At 40.5% G+C, this 22,071-nt stretch overlaps 2 protein-coding genes across 4 annotated transcripts; both read left to right on the top strand.

Annotated features, from left to right (window-relative positions):
• Nucleotides 1–560: 560 nt before the first annotated feature.
• Nucleotides 561–3,329, top strand: LOC124045121 (CMRF35-like molecule 8). The gene is made up of 7 exons (XM_046364362.1): nucleotides 561–1,648; nucleotides 1,865–2,197; nucleotides 2,289–2,380; nucleotides 2,508–2,568; nucleotides 2,664–2,771; nucleotides 2,876–2,919; nucleotides 3,066–3,329. Exons 1-7 carry the CDS (start codon nucleotides 1,612–1,614, stop codon nucleotides 3,237–3,239), a joined length of 849 nt encoding a protein of 282 aa, XP_046220318.1. The 5' UTR covers nucleotides 561–1,611; the 3' UTR covers nucleotides 3,240–3,329.
• Nucleotides 3,330–5,216: 1,887 nt separating this feature from the next.
• Nucleotides 5,217–18,423, top strand: LOC124045946 (ras-related protein Rap-1b-like). 3 transcript variants are annotated; one of them, XM_046365786.1, is made up of 10 exons: nucleotides 5,217–5,361; nucleotides 10,537–10,683; nucleotides 14,021–14,119; nucleotides 15,089–15,177; nucleotides 16,183–16,251; nucleotides 16,337–16,393; nucleotides 16,487–16,627; nucleotides 17,069–17,212; nucleotides 17,385–17,500; nucleotides 17,684–18,423. In XM_046365786.1, exons 4-9 carry the CDS (start codon nucleotides 15,121–15,123, stop codon nucleotides 17,469–17,471), a joined length of 555 nt encoding a protein of 184 aa, XP_046221742.1. In that variant the 5' UTR covers nucleotides 5,217–5,361; nucleotides 10,537–10,683; nucleotides 14,021–14,119; nucleotides 15,089–15,120; the 3' UTR covers nucleotides 17,472–17,500; nucleotides 17,684–18,423. The 3 variants fall into 3 exon arrangements, with proteins under 3 accessions (XP_046221742.1, XP_046221739.1, XP_046221740.1); XM_046365783.1 differs by lacking the exon at nucleotides 14,021–14,119; XM_046365784.1 differs by lacking the exons at nucleotides 10,537–10,683; nucleotides 14,021–14,119 and having other exon boundaries at nucleotides 5,220–5,361.
• The last annotated feature ends 3,648 nt before the right edge of the window (nucleotides 18,424–22,071 follow it).

Here is a 22,071-nt window from a genome sequence, read left to right as displayed (position 1 = left end):
AATCTCTCCCTCCTTTTCTCCTTAGATGTTTCATATTTGGTCATTGCATTGAAGACACATTATGACGTAAGAATAATTTATAATTATTTTTTAATTACTGGATGATGGTCAGTTGGATGTTCTGCTCTTTCATGTGAGGCTTTGTCCAGCTAAGAGGTGGGGAGAATGGGGGAGTTGCACAGCAGAAACAGAAAAGTTCAAAGGGGAAAACAACTGAAAGGAAAGGCTTACACATTGCAAGTCACCATATTTTTTGTATTTTTAGACTGTTAAGTAGCCGTAAGAGGAATGAACAAAGACATTTTTTAAATGTTTTTTTAAAGATCATTTTCCAGTGTCACGATTTAAAAGATATTATATACAGAACAAAACTATAAACCCAACAATTAATTTATTATTTTTTATATTTTTATTACCCCCTTTTTTCCTTAATTTTGTGATATCCAATTGGTAGTTAGTCTTGTCCCATCGCTGCAACTCCCCTACGGACTCAGAAGAGGAAGAGAAGGTCGAGAGAGTTGTGTGACAAACTGCACATTTTAGAGTGTCCTTTTATTGTTCCCAGCACAAGGTGCACCTGTGTAATTATCATGCTGTTTCATCAGCCTCTTGATATGCCACATCTGTCAGGTGGATGGATTATCTTGGCAAATGAGAAAGGCTCACGAACAGTGATATAAACTCATTTCTGCACAACGTTTGAGAGAAATATGCTTTTTGTGCATATGGAAAAAATTCTGGGATCTTTTATTTCAGCTCATAAAACATTAGACCAACACTTTACATGTTGCGTTTATATTTTTGTTCAGTATAGCTAAATAAAACATTTAACCAAACACATAGCTAGTATGCAACACACAACTTGTATCTGAAGTGTGCGTAGGTTCTTAATCTGGTCAATGTGTAATATAATAGCAGTTAATCGCTATTAGTTGTCTTTCGGGATGGCAGTTGCTTCCAACATGAAAGTATGAGGGACTTCCCTATAGATGGCAGGAGACCTCTTGACCTTTGCAAACATTTCACTGTGATAAATTGTGTCCTGAGAGGGAGGGAATATATTTTGAGAATGCTTTTGAGAATGTTGTGTTGGTTTAGAATTGACTCATGAAGGGTACATACTGTATCATACAGATGTTTTATGACGTTAAAATATACAAAGACAAGTAAAGATTTTTAACTACTAGTAGAGGACAGTAAAGCACTGCGGTTGACCGGTCAGGCCACAGGTGCTACCTGTTGTGTTCAAGTGCAAAGTCTAAAATGTATTTACAGAACCAAACAAAACACATTCATGTGTCTGGTTTCGAGAGTGCATCTAATAGCTAATAACCAGGTCATTTAATTCCTCCAGATGAACAATTATGGGATATTTCGTCTGTCTTTGATGTCTCTGTCTGCCTCATAGGCTTTTGATTTAACAAAAGTAGCATTTGTCTGTAGCACTTCCTTCCTGAAACATTGCAATCAGTTTATTTTTTCACTTCCTGTAATAAGGCAAAAACAGCCCAAAGCCACTGCAAGTGTTGCTGCTGGGTAGAGACTGATATAGTGACAGTAGGATCATTTGAGAGAAAAGGGGATCTGGTGAAATAAGAAAAACATTTAAACATGAAATTCTATCTGATGATTCTCCTTTACTTGCCAGGTGAGTTTTAACACAAACCATTTGTTGTTGTTGTTGATTACAATTGCAGACCATTTTTGTTGTTGATTATATTATTTGTGAAAGAGACTCCTGCATAGTGCAAATTGTATAGAATATACTTTTGCCGAACAATTCCACATAGTTTTTGTTTATTTCACGTTTCAACTATTATTTGTTATTATGATAAAGAATAACATTGTCCTCTCTTTTATCAAGTTTTAAGCTGTTATGCAAAAAGGAGCAAAATTGGAGAGCATGGAAATGAAGGTGGATCTTTAGACATTAAGTGTTCATATCCAGATGGATATCAATATAAGCCCAAATATTTGTGTCGCCACCCCTGTTCCTACAGTGACGTTCTCATCAGAAGTGTGAAAGCGGACACATTTGTCACAGTAGGAAGATTTTCTGTGTATGACAATGTCCATGGACATACTTTCATTGCCACCATAAAAAACCTGAAATTACAGGACTCTGGACTTTACTATTGTGGACTTGATCAGTGGGGAAGAGATGTTTTAACAAAAGTAGATGTCTCTGTGAGTAAAGGTACGCATATTGTTTTGCTTTTATCCCATTTGATTGTCTTTGAATGCGCAAAAATCATACTCGGTCTACCCTCTACTGTTTCTACCCACAGCTCCATTGGTCACTTCACTGTTTACACCTGATAGGAAGGACACCACACAAACAAACAGATATGTGTCCCCAGAGGTCCCCACATTTACGCAGGTTGATTTAACTTTAAATAGCTTAAAAAATAAGCTCCTATTGTACAATTATTTTTTTATTCTAATAAATGTTCCATTTATCTTCTGTATGCTTTTGTTATGTCACTTTAATGGTGCCATGCAAAAAGTTACCTGTTGCAGATTGGGATGTCGCACCAACATCCTCATCGATTCTGATTGACAGCACAGGTAATTTAACTTTAGGCTACTCTATTTTGTTCTAAAAACACTGGAAAATGGGTTTGATTGAGATTTTGTTTAATTATTCTCTTTCTTTCCTTTAGGTTTTGTACGTGCCCATGTTGTTGTGGGAGCTGTCGGACTGTTGATGTGTTGCACTATGGTTGCACTTTGTGTATTCTTCAGAAAACGGTCAATACCGTGCTCACTGAGTAAGACCAAGTTCCCTTTCTTTGATATCTTACCTACATATAATGCAAGTACGATAATATTATTTGTTTATGATATGTTGAAGCCTCTAATTTGTGTCCCTCAGCATTTCCAGCATCTAAAGTATCAGATCCTGTAGCCATTGCACAGGTGAATTGGATCTTGGTTTATGCTTTATCATAGTTTGAATAAGATTTTGCATGTCCTCATCAGACAGCCGTCATTCTGCACCAACTCGGTCAACAAATAAACTCGACCCAATTCCCGCTCTCTCTTGTTCTCTTCCTCTCTCTCAGGGTGAAGAGGACACTTGTCATGTGTATGATGAGATAATTATGAAAAGCTCCAACATTCTTCCCCAGGAAGACAGTGACTTGTACTGCATCGCACATTTAGGAGAACCCCCACTGAAAATAGATGACAATGCTCTCTACTCTCTCCTGACACTAAAGCTACAAGGACCTCAGTGAGAGTCACAAGTCTTTAGTTTATAGAGGGCATTCTCACAACACTGCAGGCTGTTGATAGTGTACATATGTACAGTATCTAGAAGCTTTGGGTTGGCAATAAATATTGCTATTGTTTTGTGTGTGTGTGTATATATAATAAATAAAGGGAACACTTAAACAACAATGTAACTCCAAGTCAATCACACTTCTGTGAAATCAAACTGTCCACTTAGGAAGCAACACTAATTGACAATAAATTTCACATGCTGTTGTGCAAATGGAATAGACAACAGGTGGAAATTATAGGCATTTAGCAAGACACCCCCAATAAAGGAGTGGTTCTGCAGGTGGTGACCACACTTCTCAGTTCCTATGCTACCTGGCTGATGTTTTGGTCACTTTTGAATGCTGGCGGTGCTTTCACTTTAGTGGTAGCATGAGACGGAGTCTACAACCCACACAAGTGGCTCAGGTAGTGCAGCTCATCCAGGATGGCACATCAATGCGAGCTGTGGCAAGAAGGTTTGCTGTGTCTGTCAGCGTAGTGTCCAGAGCATGGAGGCGCTACCAGGAGACAGGCCAGTACATCAGGAGATGTGGAGGAGGCCGTAGGAGGGCAACAACTCAGCAGCAGGACCACTACCTCCGCCTTTGTGCAAGGAGGAGCAGGAGGATCACTGTCAGAGCCCTGCAAAATGGCCTCCAACAGGCCACAAATGTGCATGTGTCTGCTCAAACATTTAGAAACAGACTCCATGAGGGTGGTATGAGGGCCCGACGTCCACAGGTGGGGGTTGTGCTTACAGCCCAACACCGTGCAGGACGTTTGGCATTTGCCAGAGAATACCAAGATTGGCAAATTCACCACTGGTGCCCTGTGCTCTTCACAGATGAAAGCAGGTTCACACTGAGCACATGTGACAGACGTGACAGAGTCTGGAGACGCCGTGGAGAACGTTCTGCTGCCTGCAACATCCTCCAGCATGATCGGTTTGGCGGTGGGTCAGTCATGGTGTAGGGTGGCATTTCTTTGGGGGGCCGCACAGCCCTCCATGTGCTCGCCAGAGGTAGCCTGACTGCCATTAGGTACCGAGATGAGATCCTCAGACCCCTTGTGAGACCATATGCTGGTGCGGTTGGCCCTGGGTTCCTCCTAATGCAAGACAATGCTAGACCTCATGTGGCTGGAGTGTGTCAGCAGTTCCTGCAAGAGGAAGGCATTGATGCTATAGACTGGCCTACCCGTTCCCCAGACCTGAATCAAATTGAGCACATCTGGGACATCATGTCTCGCTCCATCCACCAACGCCACGTTGCACCACAGACTGTCCAAGAGTTGGCGGATGCTTTAGTCCAGGTCTGAGAGGAGATCCCTCAGGAGACCATCCGCCACCTCATCAGGAGCATGCCCAGGCGCTGTAGGGAGGTCATACAGGCACGTGGAGGCCACACACACTACCGAGCCTAATTTGGACTTTTTTAAGGACATTACATCAAAGTTGGATCAGACTGTAGTGTGGTTTCCACTTTAATTTTGAGTGTGACTCCATATCCAGACCTCCATGGGTTGATAAATTTGATTTCCATTGATAATATTTGTGTGATTTTGTTGTCAGCACATTCAACTATGTAAAGAAAAAAGTATTTAATAAGAATATTTCATTCCGATCTAGGATGTGTTATTGTGTGTTTGGCTTGCATCTGTTTGACTGTTTCCTCTGATATGTTTGAGATGGCTTATTTCTGGGACTTCAAGTGGAAAGTATGCTTTCTAATTGCATACACGACTACAGTATTCTGCATGCCCACATTATCCAAACAGATCTTGTATGGCAGTAGGCCTACTTTATAGTTTTTGTCAGTCCTCAAGTTTATAACGCGAAGACTATGGAAATAAAATTGTAATATCTTATTTAATAACATTTGCTCTTTCAGTGAGTGCTTGGTTGCCATGATACTCAGATGAGCCATTATGGTTTTATGGACTACAACATTGTGAATCGTCAGGCTGCCTTGAAACTACAGTAGCTAGTGTGCACCGTCCGTTGCCATTTATGGTGGGAGAGGTTAGCTAGCTAGGGATTGACGTTTGCGGAGGTTCATTGAAGTCAGCTACAGTGAGGTGGCGGGGAGACAAAACACGGTGAGTAACGATTATCTCTGGTCGTAGCAACATTTTGGGGATAATCAATACTCGAACATGTATATAGGTCGTGAAAATGTTAGAAACGTGTCGGATGGCCAGGTAGGACAGCTAACGTTCAGGCCGGATGGAACGTCTAAGGGAGGCTAACGTTAGCGAAGCAGCTAGCTAAAACAACAAGCCGAAGGGAGTTGTCTGTAGCTAGTTCACACCAGTGGTTCACACGCCTTAGTTAGCTAGCCGTGTTGGCTAGTTGAACATTAATTGACTAACTATTAAGAATTTAGCCAGGCACTACCCGGTTAGCTCGCCTAGCGACATACCGTTAGTTGTTAGCTATAACTTTGAATCGGACCGGGGGACGTTAGCTTAGCTAGCAAACTTCGCCATCTAACTTGACTGGCTAGGTACAGCTGATCCCTTCCTCTGAGTTTTAACGTTACACTGAAACGTTCTGTTGTCGATGTGATGTCAGACACATAGTTGCAAGTTATGTTTCCTATTAGTTAGCTAGTTAGCCAACTAGTCGGGGTTTCCCAAACTCGGTGCACGTTCTGGTTTTTGACCTAAGTACAGTAGAAACGTCACACAGCTGATTCAAATAATCAACGAATTGTCAAGTTTTGATCATTTGAATCCGCATTGTAGTGTTGGGGCAAACATCAAAACGTGGGGTCCCGAGGACCGCGGAGTTGGGGAAAGGCTGATGTAGATGGATAGATTGAGGGGCGGCAGGTAGCCTAGTGGTTAGAGCTTTGGCCCAGTTACTGAAAGGTTGCTGGATAAATCCCAGAGCTGACAAGGTAAAAATCTGTTGTTCTGCCCCTGATAAGGCAGTTAACACTTTTCCTAGGCTGTAAATACGAATTTGTTCTTAACTGACTTGCCTAGTTAACTAGTTTGTTAAATGCAACCTTTATTTATGTAAGTAAGGGTGGCTGGTGTTGTCTTTTGAGAATGTCAAATCATGTGTCAAATCTTACATACAGGAGCACACCCATGTGCAATAAAAGCAATTTCCCATCAGGTGTTCCTTTTGTATGCATTCAAGTCAGGAATTTTAGACCATATCTGTCAAGTTTAAGAGTGTATGTACTCTTAAAGGAAGCTAACTGTACCGTTGCTCCTTTAGGTCCAACTAAGGTCCTTGCATGTTATTTTCATTGCCAAATTACTCCATCTAAACGTGAATCGATTCTCAAATGCAAAATACACACTTACTGTACACTGTTTTACCGGCTTCATTACGGTTGGATCAAACTCCTAGTGGCTCCCTTCTGTTACGCACAGGTGATTTGACCTAGACGGGCGTCTGGGGAAGGTACTTGTGCTGTTTTAAAGCTAATTCTATGTATTTTGACATGGCTTAGGCCTATGACCACGTTCGATGAATTCAGAATGCTTTGAACATTAAATGAACACTCAAAATTCGATGACTTTGAAATGTAAAGTATGCTCATATTTTTGTCACTCTTTTTAGGTCGTTTGACAATTTATACAGACAGTACATACTAGAGGTCGACCAATTATGATTTTTCAACGCAGATACCGATTATTGGAGGACACCCCCCCCCCCCCACAAAAAAGCTGATTAACAAAAAATATATATATATTTAATAAAATTATATATAAAAAAAGTATTTGTAATAATGACAATTACAACAATACTGAATGAACACATATTTTAACTTAATATAATACATCAATAAAATCTATTTAGTCGCAAATAAATAATGAAACATGTTCAATTTGGTTTAAATAATGCAAAAAAAATGTGTTGAAGAAAGTAAAAGTGCAATATGTGCCATGTAAAAAAAGTAACGTTTAAGTTCCTTGCTCAGAACATGAGAACATATGAAAGCTGGAGGCTCCTTTTAACAGGAGTCTTCAATATTCCCAGGTAAGAAGTTTTAGGTTGTAGTTATTATAGGACAATTTCTCTCTATATGATTTGTATTTCATATATCTGTGACTAATGGATGTTCTTATAGGCACTTTAGTATTGCCTTCCATTGCAAATCTACCATTCCAGTGTTTTACTTGCTATATTATATTTACTTTGCCACCATGGCCTTTTTTGCCTTTACCTCCCTTATCTCACCTCATTGGCTCACATCATATATAGACTTGTTTATACTGTATTATTGACTGTATGTTTGTTTTACTCCATGTGTAACTCTGTGTCGTTGTATGTGTCGAACTGCTTTGCTTTATCTTGGCCAGGTCGCAATTGTAAATGAGAACTTGTTCTCAACTTGCCTACCTGGTTAAATAAAGGTTAAATAAATAAAATTGCCAGTGTAACAGTAAAGCTTCCGCCCCTCTCCTCGCCCCTACCTGGGCTCGAACCAGGAACACATCGACAACAGCCACCCTCGAAGCAGCGTTACCCATCGCTTCACAAAAGCCGCGTCCCTTGCAGAGCAAGGGGAAGAACCACTCCATGTCTCAGAACGAGTGATGTTTGAAACGCTATTAGCGCGCACCCCGCTAACTAGCTAGCCATTTCACATCGGTTACACCAGCCTAATTTCGGGTGTTGATAGGCTTGAAGTCATAAACAGCTCAATGCTTGAAGCACAGCGACGAGCTGCTGGCAAAACGCACGAAAGTGCTGTTTGAATGAATGCTTACAAGCCTGCTGGTGCTTACCATCACTCAGTCAGACTGCTCTATCAAATCATAGACTTAATTATAACATAATTACACACAGAAATACGAGCCGTAGGTCATTAATCTGGTCGAATCCGAAAACTATCATCTCGAAAACAAGACATTTGTTCTTTCAGTGAAATACGGAACTGTTCCGTATTTTATCTAACAGGTGGCATCCATAAGTCTAAATATTGCTGTTACATTGCACAACCTTCAATGTTATGTCATAATTACGTAAAATTCTGGCAAATTAGGCGGCCCAAACTGTTGCATATACACTGATTCTGCGCGCAATGAACGCAAGAGAATCTAGCCAGGTGACACAATTTCACCTGGCTAATATTGCCTGCTAACCTGGATTTCTTTTAGCAAAATATAAAACATTTAAAATAAATTTAAACATATTTACTTCTGTGTAATGATTTTAAGAAAGGCATTGATGATTATGGTTAGGTGCAGTCGTGCAACGATTGTGCTTTTTTCACAAATGCGCTTTTGTTAAATCATCGTTTGGCGAAGTTCGCTGTCTTTGTACGGAAGAAATAGTCTTCAGAGTTCGCAACGAGCCAGGTTAGCAGGCAATATTAACTAAATAATGCAGTTTTAAAAATATATACTTGTGTATTGATTTTAAGAAAGCCATTGATGTTTATGGTTAGGTACACATTGGAGCAAGACAGTCCTTTTTCGTGAATACGCACCGCATCGATTATATGCAACGCAGGACATGCTAGATAAACTAGTAATATCATCAACCATGTGTAGTTAACTAGTGATTGATTGTTTTTTATAAGATAAGTTTAATGCTAGCTAGCAACTTACCTTGGCTTCTTACTGCATTCTCGTAACAGGCAGTCTCCTCGTGGAGTGCAATGTAATCAGGTGGTTAGAGCGTTGGACTAGTTAACTGTAAGGTTGCAAGATTGAATCCCCGAGCTGACAAGGTAAAAATCTGTCGTTCTGCCCCTGAACAAGGCAGTTAACCCACTGTTCGTAGGCCGTCATTGAAAATAAGAATGTGTTCTTAACTGACTTGCCTAGTTAAATAAAGGATAAATAAAGGTGTAAAAAAAAACTGCCAAATCGGTGTCCAAAAATACCGATTTCCGATTGTTATGAAAACTTGAAATCGGCCCTTATTAATCGGTCGACCTCTAGTACATACATATTTTGCCTTGCCCATTCACCCTCTGAATGGCACACAAACACAATCCATCTCAAGGCTTAAAAATCATTCTTTAACCTGTCTCCTCCCCTTCTTCTACACTAATTGAAGTGAATTTAACAAGTGACATCAATAAGGGATCATAGCATTCACCTGGTCAGTCTGTCATGGAAAGAGCAGGAGTTCCTAATATTTTGTACATTCAGTGTACACGTACAGTAGTTCAACTAGCTAGTAATCCATTACATTTTCCAGTAGCTTGGTGGTAGTTGACCTAAATTAAAATCTAGGTCCAGTTTTCAGTAGTTAATTACTTTTATGCCGTGTAGCTAGGCTAACTACTGGAACTACACAACTTTTTAAAATGTACTTTTTCGGTATCGGACTTGCCTAATTCTCACTTGAAGCTGTTTTGGGGTTTAATTAATAGGCTAAATTCCATTAATCCGTTAAACATTCTGTTAACATATGACCCCAAAGTGATTTGTTCTTGCAATTTGTAGTCTGACAATACAGATTTACTGATGACACATTTTCACAACATAGTTTGGATGAACTACCTCATCAAAGTAACTTTAGTTAGGTAAACTATAGTTTTCTTAAGAGTAGCTTTAGTCTAGTGTAACTTCTTCCAATGTGAAGTTATTGGTAGCTTGGTAAACTCCATTTTCAGAGAAGCTTCCAACACAGCATGGTAGCATGCACACAACAATGTGATTATTGTGGATAGTCAGGTTAATGTAATAGTCCCGTTTACATGGACACATGAAATCAGGCTACTGATGGGGCTTTTGATCAATGCAGGAAATACCCAATCAAGATAAACGTTCTACCACTGACTTATTTTTGAGAAGACTTTTTGATTCTGAGTTCTGACAAAGTTTGTATGTGAAAAATATTTATAAGATGATGCATTCGTTAGGTTTTTCAGAACTCACTTCACTCGCACATAAGAGGGATGCTTGCGCTACCACACTGGCAAATGCGCAAATCAAATATCCAGCTGGAGCGATGATTAAGCTTTTACCATGTCCTAATCATTTGAAAGATTGCTCAGAAAACCAGGTGTTTTAATCGGCGTATGATTACCTCGATTATGACATTACTCCAATTAAGATAAGCAGAGTAAGGTGTTTACGTGACTAACGCCATACTCGGCATTCTGCCATAATCAGTTTAATATTGAATTATTAGTGTGCATGTAAACATACTCACCGATGAGTAGATGATTCAGGCTAATGTACACCTACTGTTTGGCAATGTGTGTCCCACTCCCAACTCTGTCAAAGTGCAGGCCTAAGATTATTCACAAAAAGTTAAATGCAATTTATATATTTCTTCTGTCTTTTTCCTAGTTTTGTGGGGATTCTTTGGAGTAGCCTAGCTCCTTTGGCTCCCAACACAGCATCCACACCTGCCCACAGATGTCAGTGTGTCCTGGGAACTGCTAGCCTTCCCTCACTAGATGTAGTGGGGAGTTGTCGTTTCCAGCCTTGAGCACAGTAGGTTATGTCCTTAGAGTGGGTGTTTTTGCTATAAAATGAGTTTCAGTGCAGAAACTAGGCTATTCTATGCTGACTGGGAACGCACCACTCACAGAGCATTAGTAAAACTGAACCCTCACTGACTTATAACATATCAAGAGGCTAGTGTGCTCACTGTGCTGGTGTGCAGTGGGCATGGTGGATGTGCCAAATTCCTGTCAACATGGAGACACTCAACATATTAGATGTGTTTTGCAGGAATACTGACATTGGCATTGACCATGTGAAGTTCTACAGGCATTTGCAGTGATCTACTAAAGTATTGGGGACAGGGAAACTTTGTTATTTGGGCTCTGTTCTTCAGCACTTTAGATTTTACATGTTACAATGACTGAGGTTAAATTGCAGACATATATATATATAATATATATATATAATATATAATATTATACAAAGTATTAACTTAAGGGGGCTGAATAATTTTGCACGCCCAATTTTTCAGTTTTTGATTTGTTAAAAAAGTTTGAAATATCCAATAAATGTCATTCCACTTCATGATTGTGTCCCACTTGTTGTTGATTCTTCACAAAAAAATAGTTTTATATCTTTGTTTGAAGCCTGAAATGTGGCAAAAGGTCGCAAAGTTCAAGGGGGCCGAATACTTTCGCAAGGCACTGTACCTATCAGGTGAAAAGTTGAGAAATTACAGCGCATTTTGTACATAGCCCCCACATTTTTAGGGGAATGTATTGGGACAAATTCACATACTGAGTGTACAAAACATTAGGAACACCTGCTCTTTCCATGACAAAATCCCTTATTGATGTCACCTGTTAAATCCACTCCAATCAGTGTAGATGAAGGGGAGGAGACAGGTTAAAGTTAGATGCACAAATAGCATATCCCCAAGATATGCAAACCTCTTACCATTACAATAAAAGGATAGGCTAGCATTGGGGGGGGGGGGTATATGATATTTGTGCGTCTAACTTTCATACTTATTCACGATTCATTCAGGATTGTCTGTAATCATGGTAGCATCCACATGAAGGTAGATGTGTTTAGAAACTTATTCTATTCTTATTTACAATAAAAGTGACTCCAAAATGACACTACATTATTTATCATTAGTTTCTATTGGGCACAAAATAATCTGAAACACAACCAAAACAAACAGAACATGCATCCAACAAATTGAGTCACAAGCTTGATGTAGTCATTCCGTTCTATGAATATGGGGCCAAATACTTAACTTTTTACTACTTTAATAAACATACAGTGGGGAGAACAAGTATTTGATACACTGCTGATTTTACAGGTTGTCCTACTTACAAAGCATGTAGAGGTCTGTAATTTTTATCATAGGTACACTTAAACTGTGAGATGGAATCTAAAACAAAAATCCAGAAAATCACATTGTATGATTAAGTAATTAATTAGCATTTTATTGCATGACATATCATAAAAGCAGAACTTAATATTTGGTACAGAAACCTTTGTTTGCAATTACAGAGATCATACGTTTCCTGTAGTTCTTGACCAGGTTTGCACACACTGCAGCAGGGATTTTGGCCCACTCCTCCATACAGACCATCTCCAGATCCTTCAGGTTTCGGGGCTGTCGCTGGGCAATACAGATTTTCAGCTCCCTCCAAACATTTTCTATTGGGTTCAGGTCTGGAGACTGGCTAGGCCACTATAGGACCTTGAGATGCTTCTTACCGAGCCACTCCTTAGTTGCCCTGGCTGTGTGTTTTCGAGTCGTTGTCATGCTGGAAGACCCAGCCACGACCCATCTTCAATGCTCTTACTGAGGGAAGGAGGTTGGCCAAGATCTCGCGATACATGGCCCCATCCATCCTCCCCTCAATATGGTGCAGTCGTCCTGTCCCCTTTGCAGAAAAGCATCCCCAAAGAATGTTTCCACCTCCATGCTTCACGGTTGGGATGGTGTTCTTGGGGTTGTACTCATCCTTCTTCTTCCTACAAACACGGCGAGTGAAGTTTAGACCAAAAAGCTCTATTTTTGTCTCATCAGACCACATGACCATCTCCCATTCCTCCTCTGGATCATCCAGATGGTCATTGGAAAACTTCAGACGGGCCTGGACATGCGCTGGCTTGAGCAGGGAGACCTTGCGAGCGCTGCAGGATTTTAATCCATGACGGCGTAGTGTGTTTCTAATGGGTTTCTTTGAGACTGTGGTCCCAGCTCTCGTCAGGTCATTGACCAGGTCCTGCCGTGTAGTTCTAGGCTGATCCCTCACCTTCCTCATGATCATTGATGCCCCATGAGGTGAGAGCTTGCATTGGAGCCCCAGACCGAGGGTGATTTACCATCATCTTGAGCTTCTTCCATTTTCTAATAATTGCGCCAACAGTTGTTGCCTTCTCACCAAGCTGCTTGCCTATTGTCCTGTAGCCCATCCCAGCCTTGTGCAGGTCTACAATTTTATCCCTGATGTCCTTACACAGCTCTATGGTCTTGGCCATTGTGGAGAGGTTAGAGTCTGTTTGATTGCGTGTGTGGACAGGTGTCTCTTATACAGGTAACGAGTTCAAACAGGTGCAGTTAATACAGATAATGAGTGGAGAACAGGAAGGCTTCTTAAAGAAAAACGAACAGGTCTGTGAGAGCTGGAATTCTTACTGGTTGCTAGGTGATCAAATACTTATATCATGCAATAAAATGCAAATGAATTACTTAAAAATCATACCATGTGGTTTTCTGGATTTTTGTTTTAGATTCCGTCTATCACAGTTGAAGTGTTACCTATGATAAAAATTACAGACCTCTACATGCTTTGTAAGTAGGAAACACTGCCGATTTTGCAGGTTCTCAAATACTTTTTCTTCCCACTGTATAAGTGAATTTATCCCAATACTTTTGGTCCCCTAAAATGTGTACAATTTCTAAACAGTTCACCTGATATGGATGAAAATACCTTCAAATTAAAGCTGACAGTCTGCACTTTAACCTCATTGTCCATTGTATCATTTAAAATCCAAATTGCTAGAGTACAGAGCCAAATCATCAACAAATGTGTGACTGTCCCAATACTTTTGGAGCTCACTGTATTTGCTTAAGCGCTACTCCAGATGTTTCACCTGTAATCAGTCAACTAAAGGTCATCAGATAAAAGTGAAATGTCTTTCTGAAACCTTTGTGACACACACTTTGTTTCGTATTCTTATTGCAGCTGTAGGTTTAACTTCTGCTTCTAAAAATGGACTAATATCAGAAACAAACACAGAATTGTCCTTTCTTGGTTTGGTCATTATTTAAGAAGAGCAATTGTAATTCTCTTACTATGATCTCTGTTCTGTTTTTTCTATATGCACATAATTTTCACAGAGGAAGGGGTGTATCGCAATGGCCTGAGGATTGAATGGACCTTTGTAACATCCCGCATACCGCCCAACTCTCATGCTGCTGCCGCTTGGAATTTGTTAGGTTTGCATAGCTAGATAATGATAGTGGGTTTGGATTGTTTCTCTGCACAGCACATAAAATGTATTTTCTCATGGAGGAGTTTTCGCCTATGCCTGTTAGTAATTCCTATTGGACATAAAGAGACATTGATTTATTGGAGGAAAAGATGCAATGACAACACGTTGAAGCGATCCCACTTATTTTCAACGTGGTCCCGTTGGAATACAGACAAAACAATACCAAAGGTGTCATGGGGATAATATTCTGTAGAGAAAAGTTTCTCTTGGCAGGTGCTTCACGTTTCCATGGCTGGCTCCAAGACCGAACAGGAAACGATTACGGGATAGCTTTGTAATATCAAGTCATAAAAACTGATGAGTTATTTTATAATGTCGTGCTATTTTAACAAGCCTTACTTCTCACCTTGCCAAGCTGATAGAGGCGGCGACGCCTCACCCCACATAGCCTTCTCCTATGCATGCTAATTAGATGAAGATATTTGTGGCACTATGGCTATTGCTTACAGTCTCCATAGAGACTGAGCTGTTTGACAATTAGCATCAGTTCACTGTCACTCAAGTGTTATAGGGCGTTATTTTATAAGGGGGAAATAAATCTCTGGGTCATCTTGGCTCTATTTGTTTCCTTCTTTTGAAAGGAAGGCCTTATCATGTTGGCAGATGTACCTGGATAGTGAGTCAGAAAGAGAGATCCTTCTTTTGGCAAAGGGGAGTTTCAGTTTCTGAATATGTATTGTCAAAGGGGATTACCGCGACAAGGCAGTTATGTTTAGGCGTGGCTATGTATAACTAAAGTAGTTAGATAATGGGCGAGCCAAGGGAACCGCCCACAATGTGGCGTCTAGAGCTGATGAAAACCGAAGGGAATTATTGGCTTCTCCTCATGTGTGGCCTGCAATGTGTAACATTATATAAATAGTGACGTAAGTAGGCCTAACCAATGTTCTCTCTCTTGTCTCATCTCTTGCAGACTTTTGTGCCGACGAGTGAAGTAACCCCACCATGCGTGAATACAAGCTAGTGGTTTTAGGCTCAGGAGGTGTAGGCAAATCTGCACTGGTTAGTAGTAAAGGTTTCTGTTTTGAGTCATTCTGGGTGCATTGAGTGCAGGGCTTTAAAGTGTGACCATTTTGGTCGCATATGCCCTTAAATATTTTGCTCTGTGACTTGGAATTTCAATTTGGGAGCACCAGTACATCTAGAACAAAAAATCTGCCAGATAATAATTGTTGTAATGATTAAGCAGCCCTAGAGAAAAAAACGGCTTGTCTGTAGCCAAAACCGTTGAAAAGTTGTGACCATATTACCGGCACTACGTTTTTTCCCCTTTCTATTGCGCATTGGCGCTACAGCTGGATGCGTCTCTATTGGCGGGCCATATTTTCCATTCATAAACCATGTCGCGGGCCATATTTTCCATTCATAAACCATGTCGCGGGCCATATTTTCCATTCATAAACCATGTCGCGGGCCATATTTTCCATTCATAAACCATGTCGCGGGCCATATTTTCCATTCATAAACCATGTCGCGGGCCATATTTTCCATTCATAAACCATGTCGCGGGCCATATTTTCCATTCATAAATCATGTCGCGGGCCGTTAACAACTTGTTCAGTCATGTTACCGCATTATGCAGCTCATTAGGAAACATTTTTTTCCCCCACAATGTTAGCTAACCTAATATTCCACAAATTACTTTGTAATTTCAATGACAGGTATTTGTATCCACATTTGAACTTTTATAATCAACAGATGTTGTACCCTGGAAACAGATTAGTTTCCTGGGCACAACATGTGCTTCAAAAATATTGACAAGTCATATAGGCCCAATGAACGCTGTATCTAAATCAAGTAAAAAAAATATTTTCTGGTATCTTATTTTCCAGAAAATACGATTTAGGTACAGCCTTTATTGGGCCAATATGACTTATTTTTGAAGCACATGTTGTGCTACCAATGAAAATGTTTAATTTAGAGCCCTGATTGAGTGGCTGTTTTGATTTGGAGAATGTATGAGTCACTCTCTACATTCATGTTCTCTCCTTGCCTTTTCTCTTCCAGACTGTCCAATTTGTACAGGGTATTTTTGTGGAAAAATATGACCCCACAATAGAAGACTCCTACAGAAAGGTAAGCTGCTCTATAGTTACCAACTTTTCAATTGCCACCACTGATGTCAAAATGCTACTAAATGTTACTCCCTCCCTTCCCACAGCAAGTTGAAGTGGATGGGCAGCAGTGCATGCTTGAAATCCTTGACACAGCTGGAACAGTAGGTAGAATGTGTCCATGTTAGCCATATTGACAGATTTTAACAGTAAATATGACCTGTATGTCATGGAGTCTTTCCTCTGCTGTTCTACAGGAGCAGTTCACAGCGATGAGGGACTTGTACATGAAGAACGGTCAAGGCTTCGCTCTTGTATACTCCATCACGGCGCAGTCCACATTTAATGATCTACAGGACCTTCGGGAACAGATCCTGAGAGTAAAGGACACTGAGGATGTGAGTATTGTAGCTTATCAGGGCTCAGTCACTGCCATTGACGTGCTTCCAACACTTGGGCCTCATTGCCAATGCATTTATTACAGCTGCTATGAAATCTATGATACGTTTATGATTTATATGCAATTTTAATGGTGTTTTAAATTAAGGAGTCTGTTGGCTCTTATCTTGTAATCCTACTGCTCTGAGAGCCATAGGTTCTCTCAATAGGGTATTCTCTGTGCGGGAAGAGCATAGCAATAACAAAGTAGAAATGTCATGAGAGATGTTTGCCAGTTTCAGTTTTGCTCTTATTTCTGCCACATGCAGAGTTTGTACATTATTGATTTGTTGTCACGTTATGGAGACTTATATGGCCTATATTTTTGCTTTGGAAAGCAACAGGGTAAAGAGCTATAGTCTCTCATTGTCTTCTATCTATTTCTCATTATTTTGTATCAGGTCCCCATGATCCTGGTGGGCAACAAGTGTGACCTGGAGGATGAGCGTGTGGTGGGCAAGGAGCAGGGTCAGAACCTGGCCAGACAGTGGAACAACTGTGCCTTTCTAGAGTCCTCAGCTAAATCAAAGATCAACGTTAATGAGGTAAGCCCCACCGCTTTCATTTCCAGTCACCTGAACTGAATTAATGTATGTTATGTCTCGGAGTTGACGAGAATTGCAATAAGAATATACATCCCATCAAGTAAACAAGTGTGATTATCTGGGGCTTATAACAGATGTATCTCTAACTACTGGCTCCTTTGGTCTGCTTTAGATTTTCTATGACCTGGTCAGACAGATCAATAGGAAAACACCGATAGAAAGGAAGAAGGAAAAGAAGTCAAATTGCACACTGCTCTGAAGCTCCCCCTTACAGCAGCTCTGAGCCAAGTGAGTGGGCTAAGATGGGATCCAATGGGTGATATGGAATCTGTGTCTAATGTTATCATCGTCCCATGAGTATGGCACCAGCTAATGTACTTGCATTGATATATTTGTTTTCTGTCAGAATAAACTGAAAAAAGAATAAAAAAAGTACCTGTGGAGTAACATGTCCTCTGTCTCTACCTGTAGGAAGCTGCAATACAATACTGGTGCCCAGTTGGAACGTGCCAGCATTTCAAGCCCTTTCAATAACGAATGGAGATGTTTGACAATAGCAGAAAAGTAATTATCTACTTCACCACTCTAATAATGGAGGATTCTTCATGTATACTCTTAGCTTTGTAATGGTTAAGAAATCCAGACCTTTTTCTCTCTTTTTAATTTTGTCAATGGGACAGCCTTATGATGAAGAGTTTTCCCTTTCCCCTGTTTTATAAATTACAATTTAAAACATAGAAGACTACCAAGCAATTTATTGTGGATTTGGACAATTAGGTTGTTTACAGATATTTTCATATCTTTGGCTCATTTCAAAATGTTTGCAAAATAAATAATGGTAAATATTGGCCTTTTTCATTACCTTACCCATCTGCAGTAATTGTGTCAACAGTAATGCATCAACTTCCATGTTTTCTTTCTCCTATTACTTTTAAGAAGTTGTATTCATCAAATAACATATTTACTAAGTGACTTTGTTTTATATGGGAAGCTGCAATGCTTTCGTCTTTCCCATAATATATTCTTGTTTTGTCTTTTTGAATAATGAAGCTGTGGGAAATGTGTTTTATAGAATAGGGGAAATAAGGAGACTTGATTTCTGTCTTGAGGTTGAAAATATGTTGTACTAAACCAACTCTATTGTGTCTTGTTACCTTGTTGCAAATGATTTTCCAGCTTTTATGAATGATAAAAAATGTACATTTTCATTATCTTTTGTCAATGCATTTGATTTTCTCTATACATGATGATAATCAATAGTTGCGAAGAATTTTTGCCTGTTGCAAGTCTCTAGTGTTTTGCGGGAACATTAAATGATTGTTGGCATAGAATTAGAATAAGACAGCTCGCCTTTCTGAAATACAGCCATGTCGCATCGTTAATGATGCCTCCAAGCGTCACAGTTCATCCTGTCTAATTCAGGCCCATTATTTTTAGCCTGATTTAGAGTTTCCTTTTTTTTAATGACATGATTTAAAAGCCTGATAACTTATCCTAGAAAATGACCGATGCAGCAGACAAGCTCGAGATGTTCACATGCAGGAATTGGAGAAATGCAACAGCAGTGGCTCTTCGTGAGACGTGGCCACAGCAAAAGGCCTACTACTTGGCTTATGAGGAACCACCCAAGCAGGTGCAGGGTGTGTGCCAGGCTTGCTGAGCGGAAAGGCAGACAGGTCACCTGTTATTGTTCTGCAACGGCAACAGGGTTTGCTTCCGCGGCTGTGTCACGAATGTCAGACCTAGCTGACTAAACTCAACTCCATGGTGAAGGAAGTTACTGATGAACTCCACCAATGGGGTTGAGTAGAGACCAGGCTTTGTGGAATTCAGCTCCGACTACATAAATTTGCCCAAGCTCAATACTTCAAAAATGTTTAATTATGAAATGCTTACCTTGTACCTATGTTTGTCCTCTGTGGTTGAATGCCTTTGTTAGCAGAAATCCATACTTTTTCATTAAACGTTATTAAATACAACCCCCCAAACAAACGACCCGCTGTCGTGGGCTGCTCAGCTTGGCACTCTAATTCTCACTTCAAAAGCAGCTAAATCTGTGGGAAGCTGCAAAGGAAATGGGGAGGAAGGGTGTTTAACCTGGCCACTGTGCCCAGGTTAATGAGGCCACATTGTTGACAAAAAAGGCCTCCAAAGAAGTAAATTAATCCAATCAGCTGAATAATTATTCAGAATGGATCACTTTTTTTCTCCATGTATATATTTCATATTAAACTGTGATAACAAGTTTAAAGTTTTATTAGGACATCAACATTGATGGAGCAATTCTCATACCAGACGGTCAGGATGCTCTTGATTGTGCAGTAGTAGTATTTGCGGAAGACTGTGCTTCTACACTTGCATTGCTTGCTGTTTGGGGTTTTAGGCTGGATTTCTGTACAGCACTTTGTGACATCAGCTGATGTAAGAAGGGCTTTATAAATACATTTGATTGACCTGGGGCGACATGCCAAATTTCTTCAGTGACCTTAGGAAGTAGAGACGCTGCTGTGCCTTCTTGGTGAGTGGTGGTGGTGTTGGTCCATGACAAGTTCTCTGTGATGTGGACTCCGAGGAACTTGTGACTCTGCTGCAGTCCCGGGGATGTGGAATGGGGCATGTTCCCTCCTCGGCTTTCTGAAATCAACTATCAACTCCTTGGTTTGCTGATGTTGAGGGAAAGGTTGTTGTCATGATTCAACAATGCCAGTTCTCTTACCTCCTCGCGATAGGCTGACTCGTTGTTGGTTAACTGGCCTACAACCGTTGTGTCATCAGCAAACTTGATGATGGGGTTGGTGTCGTGCAAAGCCACACAGTCATGGGTAAGTAGGGAGTAGAGGACTTAGGACACACCCCTGGGAGGACCCTGTGTTAAGAGTGTTCACAATCCTCACAGCCTGTGGTCTGCCCGTTCGGAAGTTCAGGATACAGTTGCAGAGGGATGTGTCCAGACCCAGGGCGTGGCAACAATAGTGTTGAATGCTGAGCTGTAGTCAATGAACAGCATTCTCACATAGGTGTTTCTCTTGTGCAGATGTGTGATTTGGATGTGGAGCCAATAAGAATCATTGGGATTGATTCTGCTGACATTAAATGCTGATGTACGGGCTTTCAACATTGTACAGATATCTCCGTTTATCCAAGGTTTTTGGTTGGGGTATGTAGGCAAATTGGAGTGGATCCAGTGTGCCTAGCCTTGAAGTTCATTGAGTGCCGCCTTGGTGTTTGCTTCTAGCGGTATGTACACAGTTATGATAATAACACATTCATTCCCTCTGCATATAGTGTGTTCTGCATTTTAACATCAAGAAACTCCAGGCTGGGCGAACAGCAGTTGCAATGTTTTTAACTTTGATACACCAGGAATTGTTTGAGAAAACATGCCTCTCACCCTGATTTACGGAATAGAAGAATGAAGTGTACGTAAGCCATGTCTCAGTAAAAAGAGACACAGCATATCCTGATGTCCGTCTGCGATTGAATCACCCACGGACTGGTTTATAATAATATACTATTCTACCCTGAAGAGTTTGCGAGTATTGTTTCACACGATATTATTGTAAAAGTGACTGATTGAAATTAGGTTGCAGCAATGAGACGCTTTCAGAGCGGGGCAGAGAAAAAAAAAAGATTTCATTTGAACAGAAAAATTACAAATTTATTTAGTAAAAAGACAGGTGCTGCTGATAATACTGCCATTGTTGTCGAAGCAGAGGACATGGACAGCATCATATACTTGGGATACATACACTGAGTGCACAAAACTTTAGGAACACTTACTCTTTCCTTGACATAGACTGACTAGGTGAATCCAAGTGACAGATAAAATCTCTTATTGATGTCACCTGATAAATTCACTTCAATCAGTGTAGATGAAGTGGGGGAGACAGGTTAAAGAAGGATTTTTAAGCCTTGAACCAATTGAGACATGGTGTGCCATTCAGAGGGTGAATTGGAAAGCCACCTCTGCCTGGCCTCTGCCTGGGGCCTCCAAATCACTAAGTCCGTCCCTGCCACCAGTAGGTGTCAGTATAATTACAGACTGTACCAGGAGACATGGGCTCCCGAGTGGTGCAGTGGTCTAATGCGCTACAGTCCCTGGTTTGAATCCAGGCTGTATCACATCAGGCATTGGGAGTCCCATAGGGTGGCGCACAATTGGTCCAGCGTCGTCCGGGTTAGGCCGGGGTAGGTCTTCATTGTAATTAAGAATTTGTTCTTAACTGACTTGCCTAGTTAAAGGTTACATTTAAAAATATACATCATTAAATAGGGGCCTGCTTTCAGACAGGTTTGACAGGCCTATGTGTGTCACACCATCATAGTATGCCTTTCTTGGTATTTAATAGGTCATCTATTAAGACATGTTTCCAGTACAGTATCTTTGTGGCACATGGATCATGTAGGCCTTAACTACACAGAGGAGCAACAGTCTCCTTTACAGCAAATTAGGCCTACTCATATAAAGCAAAGTACTGAATGCACTTGCAAAATGACATTTTAACATCTGCTAAATTAGGTTTCCCCACCTGGCGGCGCACTGGTAATTTAATTTCGCCTCCCAAGTTTTCTGAGCCCCCCCACACATTTTTTTTCAATGGTCATTGTTGGACATAAAAGACAGTAAAAACACCAGGAACTCAGCTCCAAGTGATTTGAATTATTCCCGATCATTCCCACTCATAATAGAGAGACAGGTGATCGTATACAAATATAAGCAAGGCTTGAAATGATTATATTTTAGTCAAACTAAACATTACATATGCAGTCTACAAATGATTTGTAATTATGTTCCGGGCCCCTGACCATCCGCTCAACATAAAATCGGCCCGGGGCTGAATCTAGTTGATGATCCGTGT

This window comes from Oncorhynchus gorbuscha, linkage group LG10 (genome assembly GCF_021184085.1).
Source record: "Oncorhynchus gorbuscha isolate QuinsamMale2020 ecotype Even-year linkage group LG10, OgorEven_v1.0, whole genome shotgun sequence".
Classification (NCBI taxonomy): Eukaryota; Metazoa; Chordata; class Actinopteri; order Salmoniformes; family Salmonidae; genus Oncorhynchus; species Oncorhynchus gorbuscha.
Note: the sequence above shows the minus strand (reverse complement) of the source record. Positions and strands in the feature narration are given on the sequence as shown.